Source organism: Carica papaya, chromosome 8 (assembly GCF_054855325.1).
Source record: "Carica papaya isolate Zhongbai chromosome 8, ASM5485532v1, whole genome shotgun sequence".
In the NCBI taxonomy this organism is placed as follows: Eukaryota; Viridiplantae; Streptophyta; class Magnoliopsida; order Brassicales; family Caricaceae; genus Carica; species Carica papaya.
The window spans coordinates 35,511,463-35,522,047 of record NC_142316.1 but is presented as its reverse complement, the minus strand read 5'-3'; the positions used below and the strand labels follow the sequence as shown (position 1 = coordinate 35,522,047).

The 10,585-nt window shown below is 32.2% G+C and overlaps 1 protein-coding gene across 1 annotated transcript; it reads left to right on the top strand.

Moving 5' to 3' along the window:
- Positions 1-269: 269 nt before the first annotated feature.
- On the top strand, positions 270-3,758 carry LOC110811256 (Transcription elongation factor (TFIIS) family protein). Its single transcript, XM_022037682.2, has 9 exons — positions 270-926; positions 1,168-1,236; positions 1,340-1,422; positions 2,139-2,194; positions 2,385-2,512; positions 2,613-2,640; positions 2,751-3,067; positions 3,144-3,234; positions 3,424-3,758. Exons 1-9 carry the CDS (start codon positions 417-419, stop codon positions 3,546-3,548), a joined length of 1,407 nt encoding a protein of 468 aa, XP_021893374.2. The 5' UTR covers positions 270-416; the 3' UTR covers positions 3,549-3,758.
- Positions 3,759-10,585: the final 6,827 nt, after the last annotated feature.

Here is a 10,585-nt window from a genome sequence, read left to right as displayed (position 1 = left end):
GTAAAAAAACAGGGAAAAAAAAAAGGAAGCACCCGTAAAATTCAACCGAACCTTTTCGGGTCAAATTTGATAGGAAACTGAAAGGTTTTCTACCATCGATTTGTTTTTTTATTCCTAGTAGTACCTGAAATCGGTTTTTGATTTATGGGTTTAATCCGAAACTGACCAGGAGAAATCGGGTTTTCAATTTTTTTTTTGGGGTGTATCTTTTGAGTTTTGTTCCCTGAATCTTAAAAACGCCGACTTTCGTATATTTGGGTGCCCGGGAAATCATCTGAACTCCGATTCATCGTGCCTAGGTTCGACGTTGATCACATGAAAAACGGAGTTTCAGTTTCTGGGTATTCACTAAAAAGCGATTTCTCGATCTAAGCTGAGTCAAGAATCCGATCAAGTAACTCGGGATTTTTGCAGTCATGGCAACGAAATCGGCGTCACTCGATCACTGGAGGAATTATTTCCGCAGAGCAAACTCGGACATATTTGATATCATCAATCAGGCGATCATGGTGGCAGCTTTGGATTGCCCCAAAGAATTCAGATTGAGGAGAGATCGAATCGCTGAGACGCTTTTTACCTGCAAATTGACTCGCTGCACGGGCTGTGCCCGAGTCGAGCTGGCGGTTCCTGGAGAGGAATACGAGGATGAAACCGATAGAGGCTGCAAGAGCAGCGGCTTGGAGAGGAGCAGTGGTGATGGCGATAATGATGATGATGGTGATTATGGGTTTGAAGAAGGTGGTAGCAAAGAGAGCAAGGCTAACAGTAGCAGAGGAGATGAACTCGTCGACATGAATGTGAACCAGAATGTTAGTAACTATAGCTATGGAGAAGCCGAGGCATTGACTGATGAGATCGAAGAAGGGTCTCAGATTGTTGGGGAAGTCTTGAGGATCAAGGAGATTCTTCTCAACAGAGAGGATGAGGTTTATCTCCATTTTTACTTGAATTGACTGTTACTTAATTTGAGCAGTCCAAATTCTATGGTTTCTTTGTTGAAAATTAGATTGCTTTATTGATTGGTTTCATTTAGTATTTTGAAGAACTATTTTTCTGCCTGTGAGATTGTTATATGTCTTTTAGCTCTAAATGGTTCTTCCTTAAGGATACTTGTTTTGGCTTTTCTACTTACTAATTGCTAATTTGTTGACAAAAATGCTTTTGCAGTCTGATTCAATATTGTTTGAATCCTTGAGGAAGGTCCAGTTGATGGCTTTAAGTGTTGATACTCTTCAGGTTTGCTTGAATTCTGTCCTAGTTTTTTGAATCTTGTCTTCAAAGTTGCAGAAATTTGCAGTTGTCTAACACTCTTGATGTGGTCCTGTGTATCTTCTCACAGGCAACTCAAATTGGAAAGGCTGTTTATGGCCTAAGGAAGCATGGTTCGAAAGAGATTCGTCAACTTGCACGTAAACTCGTCCTGTATGTGTTTGTTGCATGCAGCAATTCTTTTTGTAACGCTGCTGATTACGTTGTTTCCGTTTTCAGTTAATTGAGCTTATTGCCATTTGGCTGAGCATGATAGATATATTTGAGAGAATTCATGCTGTTTTTTCTATATTTATATATTCTTGCATTAAATTTAATATTATCTTCACAATCGGCTTCGTTGATGTCAATCCACCCGATGTTTGTACATTCTAGTCAAATAAGAAAGCAATTCAATTTGATAACGCAGATATGTTATGTCCTTTAATAGTTTGTTTTTCTTGATGTCAGTTAAACCTAAGTCTGCCATTCATGTGTCTTTATCTTTAGAATGCATCAAAGTCTCCCACTTGTAGAAATAGAATGCATAATTTCATCTCTTCTCATCCTGCCTTTCTTGTTTAACTACTTGCCAATTTATTAGTTGGTTTAGTCCTTTAAAACTCTTTTGCTCTTCTTAGACAACTGCACTGCTAGTATTTTATAGACAAATGAACATGCATAACCTATCTCATATTTACTGCATGAGCTATGAAAAGAAATGCTCATCCTTTCTCGGTAGTGAAGTTAATTGGTTGTTTCATTGATCTGCTGGGCTATGCTTGTGAAGTGATCTGGAAAGTTGACTTTCAAAATGAAACGCAGTCTTGTTCAGTATCAATATTTCTAGCTTTCTTTGGATGCAATCTAACTCTGGTTTCTGATATCAGGGAGTGGAAATACTTGGTAGATGAGTGGGTTAATTCTACAAAGCATATTTCACAAGGTAAAAGCTTGTTTTTCATATACTTTTCTTCTGTCCAAATTTATTTTGAAATTAGTTTCTGGGATGAATCTTTTATCACCTAGATCGATTCTTTCCATTATTTGTTCTCTCATTTGCATTTAATCCCCTTTTGACCAACATATAAGAAGATGACACGTTGGACAACTGCACTTACTCTTGATTTTTATAGGTGCAGAAGGTACTCCTGATTCAGTGAATCCTTCTGTTGTCGATGAAGAAGAAGAAGGGCTTCCATCCCCTCCTCTAGATGAAGGAGCTTTCTTTGCCACTCCGACAACAGGAATGGAGCTCTCGCAGGTTTTTATTTCTTTCATCACTTTATTTTAGTTTTTCATATTGCGTTGCAGCTAGAGACTGAACAGATTTTATTTCTTTGCTCCTGCTTCATCCCATGAAGTTCTTTGAGGGCATGGACGATGATGGAAGTGAGTTGAATTGCTATCTTTTATGATTCCCTTAGATAGCATTTTCATTCGGTTCTTAACTCGAATTCCCCATAGATTTGTAATATAATGAATGGGGACTGTTGTTTCAGATCCTCAGAATGGTGGGGAATTCTTGGAGAACCGTGAAAATGAAAGAAAACCTTCACAAGAGAGGCCAAAAGTGATAGAGCCGAAACGACAGACTCCTAGAGAAGCAAATCTAGTTCCAAAGGACAACAGAAGTCAACAAATGAAAAGACAAGAAGCACCTGTAAAGCCTAATAACAACAAGCCTTTGACCACTAATGCTGCACCAAGAAGACCTCCGAGACAAAGTATCGAACAGAAGGTAGATACTGAGTTGAAGTTTCAGCAAAAGCCTAACAAGGTATCACCTCAAAAGAAGCCTCTGAATGGTCAGAAAGATGTGAGTAAAAACGTATCTATGGCTTTTAATTTTCATTGGTGAGTATGTTTATGACCTCTGATCACTCTTCTTTCAGAAACTCAAGTGTTCCGATGAAGATGCTGTTCGAGAGAAACTTGAAGTTACAAAGAGGAAACTTCAAGAGCGGTATCAGGAAGCTGAGAATGGTTCGTCTCTTCTGTTTTAAACTTGTTGTTATACATTCTTATTTTGATGCAAACATATTTCAGGGCATTTCGTATTAAAAACTCGTGAACAAAAAAGTGTAGTTTGTGTTCTAAATTTATCAAATGGTGCAAAAATTTAGAACACCCTAACTTGAATTAATAAAGCTCTATAAATTCTTTATTCAACAGCCAAGAGGCAGCGGACTGTTCAGATAATGCAACTGGAGGACCTCCCTAAGCAGGGACTGGGCCACAAAAATCCACACTTCAGGCAGGGCAACCACAACCGGCATTGGGGAAACGGAAGGCGATAGGTCCTGCAGAAGGGGAGACTGGATTGAATTGCCTTCCAAGTTTCACTTTCCCAGCTGGTTGTCAATAACTCTCAGGTGTATACGATGATACCTTTGACACAATTGAGCTTCAAAAAAATAAAACTTTTTGATTGCCCCAGAAGACCATCTTAAAATTTAAGATGGAAAAGAAAAAAACACAGGAGAAAAAAGAAAAAAAAAAAAAAAATTTGATAATTTCTGGTTCTGCATTTCGGAAAAACATTGAAGCATAGGGACCTTTTGGTTTTCTTTAGCTGTTGGGTAGAAAATAGGGGGGTGGATCCTGGCTTATGGATCAGAATTTAGTGAATCAGAGTAATTGGAAGTAGAGATAGAGGAATGCCTGATTAATTTATGCCCCACCCATTTTGCCAAACAATGCCTAACATTTATTGGTTTTTCCCCTCTTGTTTAAGTCAAACACATAAGCAGAGAACACCCCCCCGCCCCCCCCCCCCACCTCTTTGATCTTTGGTATAGATGACTGCACAGGGACAGAGACTTCCGACTTATAATGTAAGTATGAATGTAAAAAAAAAAAAAAGTATTTGCAGGAAATAATGTTCTTCTCTGAGATCCTATTTCTCATTACTTTATTTACTCCTCCTTTCCATTTTCCCCATGCAGCTTATACCATTAGATTATTATTTTTTTTTATAAAAAAAACATTTTTATTTTTTTAAATAGAAAATTAAATTTATAATTTAAAAAAAAATAATTAACAAATACAGTGAGTGCAATAAGATCTGGAACTCACGAAATGCTTTGCAAGTGGTGGATGACGTGGCAAAAGAAAAAATTAATTTAAAATAAAATTAAAGCTACTTTGGGACGTGTGACGGATGGATGGCAGTTGACAATGGCGATAAGTGTTGGATTTTTTTTTTTTTTTAATTAATAATTTTTTAAAAGAAATTTATAAATGAAACAAATAAATAATTAATGTTTTAAAAAAAAAAAATAAATAAATTCAGAGATATTTTTACGAATATTTTATTAAAATAACGTAGATAATTTAAATTAAATATTAATAAATTTGTTAATATTTTTAAATAGGAATAAGGATAAAATTTGTTAATATTTAATGTTCAAGTTCAGAAATTAAATTAATTCTCAACATTTCTTATTCAATACTCTTGGATTAAAAAGATATACATATATAATTTGATAAGAGTATATAATTTATCATCTACCCATATTTATTAAGCTGTAGTATTACACCTTTCCGTTAAAGAGAAAAATAATTAACAACTAATCCAAATCATTAAACTTCCTAATTATAATCCCAAATTTTCAATTCGGTTGACCTTATCCGCCATCTATTACTTTACTATACACCACTAATGTTATAAATTAAGAAAATTAAATATCGTATAGTCGAGATTGAGTTTCTTTAATTAATTAATTAATTAAAATTATTACAAATATTTTTTTTATGTATTCTTGTTTTTTAATCGTTAAGATATAAAATAATTTAAGTGGGTTTAGTTTGGAAAAAGCAACCCTCTTTTTCTCGATTGTCGTCGAACGATAATACAAGATTAGGAATTAAAATATGTATTATTGTACCCATTAAAAAGTTGACATATATATATATATATAATGCTTCCTTGTCGGCATGGTATTTAAATAAATTATTATTACTTTCCGCAGTCCTATTTGACCAGAGGTTTTTCCGTAAACGATGCCGTATCAATTTACATACGTAATTCCCTCTTAAAATAGTTGCGTGCGTCTTAAAAAAAAAAAAGAACCTAAACGATGCCGTATCAATCTACAAACGTAGTTCCCTCTTAAAATAGTTGCGTACGTGCCTTAAAAAAACAACCTAAACGATGCCGTATCAATTTACAAATGTAATTCCCTCTTAAAATAGTTGCGTGCGTCTTAAAAAAACAACCTAAACGATGCCGTATCAATTTACATACGTAGTTCCCTCTTAAAATAGTTGCGCACGTGCCTTAAAAACAACCTAAATGATTGTAGAGATAGATTTAAGTAATTTCATAAGTGTATTAATGATATGCATAAATATATCATTAGAGAGCAAAATTAGAAAAAGGACGAACAATTCATACTAAGAAATAAATTAAATAATCAAAATGAAATTTTAAAAATAATTATAAAAGATATATTATAATAAATAATTATACATTGTATTATTTTAAAATATTTAAAATTTCCTTATATAAATGGATTAATTAAATTTAAATAGTATAAAATAGATTTATTTATTTATGATTTTATCCTCAGCGCATGACATCACGTGTAACTTATGCGACGGACTGACGGGCGAAGGTGACAAAATGAGTCGTTGCGTCAAGCTGAGGTTAGAAATGACGTAATACAGAACTTGACCATTCTCACTCGTGAAAACTGGCGTGTAGGGCCCAAGGTGTGCCTACCACATGTTACATGTTTTACTCTACATACGCATAGGTCTATTTCCTTTGGTTTTGTATTTAATTTTTAATTTTTAATTATTTTAACTAAATAAGACTCTACGCGCATGTCGTCTTCGTTCACGCGATCAATCGCTTGCTATCGAAGGATTGACATATTCGGATCTAATAAATTTGTCGCAAATGGAATAAAATATATTGACTGATTTGTGCGAATGTTGGTTTCTTTCTATCGATAGATCTTCATTATCGTTCTCAAATATCGAATGATATCCAATAGTTTTTCAGTAATAATATATAAATGTCTCTTGTCTCAAAATATGCATGATGATCTCTTATTTTTTTTTAATTTTTATTTTTTCTTATGCTAAAAAAGAAAATTGAATGTTCGTGTGAACATTAACTTTTAATTTTTTTAACTTATAATAATTATTTTAACTAAATAAGATTTTAATGCGCATGTGGTCTTTATCAGTACGACCAAACATTTGTTACATTATAACTGACAAATTCAGATCTAATATTTCTATCGCGAACGAAATAAATATGTTGAGTGATGGACGAATGCTGATTTTTTTCTGTCGGTGGGTCATGTCAAATTCTCTATTCTGACATGTTTAAGTATCGAATAATTTTCTAACAGTTCTTCACTGATAATATTACGGGTGTCTTTTGATTCAGAAACGTATGTAATGATCTTTTATTTTCTTTTTAATAATTTTTCTTGTCCCGAAAAGAAAAAAAAAATTAATAAAAAAGCTTCGCTCAAAAAACACTAATGTGGTTAAAAAAAAAATGCGGTTGAAAGGTGGGTTTTAGAACCCATTCATTCATACGGCGAGGAGTCTCCTCCTCCCTTGGCCCGTCTTACAACTCCACCGGCGAAGATCTTCCTTTCTCCTGTCATCGTTGCGCCCCAGGTCGTCCTCGTGCTGCCTCCTTCATATGCATCCGTACTCATGATGTATACATATATATAGAGATAGAGAAAGAAATCTATACACGTTATATATATATATATATATATATATAGAGAGAGAGAGAGAGAGAGAGAGAAAAGTGAGACGGGTCTATCTGTGGAAAACTAAATTACTCGTTTATAGGTTGTTGTTGACTAAGCTTGGTAGATTAGTGGAGAACGGACCACAATTCTCAAATACTTCTCACTAAAAAAATCAGCATCTCCAAATCCTCAAGTGGAAAAATCCCAAATTGTTGTGATCCTCCTTTCTCTTCCTCTTGTATTATTGGGTTAATATCCTTTTGATTTGTTTTTGGGTTCTTTCTCTCTAAATTCTGAAAAAGGGTATTTATAATATATATATATATATATGTATATATAAAGCAATAAGGAAATCCCACCAAAACAAAAGCACTTTTCATGCTTCTTATCTAATAACCCAATAATACAAAAGAACTTAAAACACCCTTTTTCCAATTCATCTTACTTTTATATTATCTGAATTTAGTTCTCCCACAATTTTTTTTTTTTTCTCAATTATTTGGCAACTTATATTCTTCTTCAATTTAATTAAACTCGTTTAATATTTGTAATATTCTTAACCTAATTTAGTATTTCTATAAAAGATAGTGAAATTTAGGGTTCTTATCCATTGCTATGTGAATTCCAAATAGTGGTGGGTTGCTTTATTAGTAGTCTTTTAGGTGTCAAAATTTAGGGATTTTTTAGGGGAAAAAAAAAGGGTAACCCACTTCCATAAATATACACACAACACAATTATTTGAGGTGTGTTTGCTTTCCGTCCACATCTCACCCATTGACCCTCTTGTGCTTTTGCTTTTATTTGCCATCTAATAGAAACAGCCAAACACAACCTATTAAAAAATGGTTCCCTTAGGAAATTCAACAAACATATACATATACCCATACACCAATTATGAGAACACCGAGTACAATGAATCTGAGATATTTTGTTCAAAATAATAAGACTGTTTTACAATAACAATTATTTAATTATATTGGCTGCCTATCAATTATACCATTTATTATTATTATTATTATTATTAATTTATTAAATTTTGAGAATTTAATAATTTCACCAATACCCAACTATTTTTTTTTATTAAGCTTTTTTTTTCAATATTTTAAATAAAAGTAAATGGTTTTACATTATTATCAATATTATTAATTATTTATATATATATTACTTGACCCGAGATATACATTAATGGATTTGGTGATTAAAGAAACTAATTAAGATTACGATGAGTTGGTGATTTGAAATGATGTTTTAATCAAACATACATTAAGATTCTCATTTCTCTCAAATTCTTGGAATAATTCCATTTTCACTTTTTTAATTAAAACTTTTTGGTCCACATGCAACACAAACCCCAATCAATTAAATTATATATAAACATTGAACCAAATATATATTTTTAATAATAAATTTTAATTTTAATTTTCTATGTATCAAAACCAAACTCCTTGGTAAACAATTTAAAGATTGTATCACCCTAATTTAGTATTAAAAATCAAACACGATCCGTCAAGATACGAACATTTACAATTTATATATGTGAAATATGATGAAAATCAAATCAAACTATATACAAAAAGTATAAACAACTCGAAACGTATTTAAATTCATAACGAAATAAATATTCTTATTTTGATGTAGATCTTTAAAATCGATATGTGATTTTTTAATTTTTTTTTACTGATAGGATAACAAGAAAAATAAAATTTACGTACGATTTGAAGATTACAACCGTTTTTTTATATCGTCAATTTTTGTTATTTCTCATTATACCAATCATAAAATGAGAAACTATAAATATGTTATCTACGTATATTACAAACTAAAACTTAAGTTCGACGTATTAAATTTCACGATTAATTGATCACTTTTAAACGGGGTCAATAAATTAATAGTATATTACACGCACCAAAATTCACACTAAAATCCAACAAGATAAACTTCACTTATTTAAAATGTAAAAAGGTTAGAAAAGAGAGAGAGTGAAATTGGGACGACAATGAATTTTAACCACCACGTAATTGATACTGAATTATTGGTTCACATAGGGTTTTCGAAATTGCTTCCCACTGGAATTTTAAGGGGGCCACATATAATTTCTAACTTTTTCCGAGGCTCAATATCTTTTCCCTTTGGAATATATATATATATATATATATATATTAACAGTTAAAGATATTCTCGAATCCAAATCTGAATTTTTCTACGAATAACTTTAGAAGCTGATAGAGAATGCATATTCGTATAGTTGTACCGTACAAATTAGGTTTCAAGTATTTTTTAGATTAATTATATTATTTTCTCAACAAAACTAATTCCTTCTAATTTATTCACTTTTAATTTTAAATTAATGCATAAAAAATTAATTACGATATACCCATTTAATTTATAATAAATCTGACATTTATATTTTGTCTTACACTATCATTTTAAGCTAAGGTATATATAAAGTTCCAAGTCTTTTAATTACAATTAATCCGGAAATTAATTACAAATAGTTTCCCGAGAGTTAAAAAGGAGGAAAAAGAAAAGGGTTAGGAATTAATAATGTTAGAACTCTGAAAAAGGAAACTTCACTTGAATAATATATTACGTGCACGATGATAGTAATGGGTAAGGTCATTGGTCAAACGGAATGGAAGATTTGTTGACTTTTTAGTACCTTACGATAAATTTCATGGGGCCCACAAGAGCACTTAAGTAAGTTGTGTTTTTTTTTTTTTTTTTTTTTTTTTCTTGCCGACATGGTAGGAGTATTCTTCAGATTTTAATTTGGTCGGCTCGGGTTCGCGTATCGCACCGCCACGTGCCTTATCTGCTTTGCATCTAGCTGTATGCTTCTTCAGATTCTGTTCTCCAAAATACATGCACGGACAAGCACACGTATATGCTCACACCCGTGTACAAATATATATATATATATATATATGTATAGGAAAGACAGTAAAGAAACATAAAAGGTATGCAAAGTAAATATTTTTGAAAATTAGTCTATATAAAATGTCTTCTCCGCGTGATAGATAATGACCATAAAAAAAAAATTCTTAAACAAATTATCTTTGAAACTTCAGCTAATAAGAAATTCTACAGTACGAATCAAGGGAAAATACTAAGCGTAAATAAATTTTAAATCTGCCAAAACATAACTGTCGCCCCATTTCGATGATGTAAGCACTTCACCCAGGAAAATTTTGTTGGGCCCATATGAAATTAAATTGTACTACAAATGAACAAAGCCCAGAAGCCTTCCAAATTCTCCGTGTATTCCCCGAGGAAAAAAGAAATTGTTTTTGTGAATTCGAATTTCTTCCGAGAGTCCAAGAACTGAGGCAAACAAGAACCTTTTACCATTAATATTGCCAGAGGATAATTACTAACAACTTTTTTAAATAATAAAAGTAATTCATTTCTTTCAAAGATCCAGCAAGCAATTTCTTTTAATTTCTCAAATTTTAATCAAGAAAATTTCTCTCTCGTTTTCCCTCAGCCCTCTTTCAATTTTATTTCTATTCCGCCATTATCTTTTGCAAAAAGGTAATAAAAAAATGGTTTCGATCCAAACTAGGTTACAGTGCCCAGTAGGCTAAGGCAAAACAGAGGGGGGAAAGAAAAA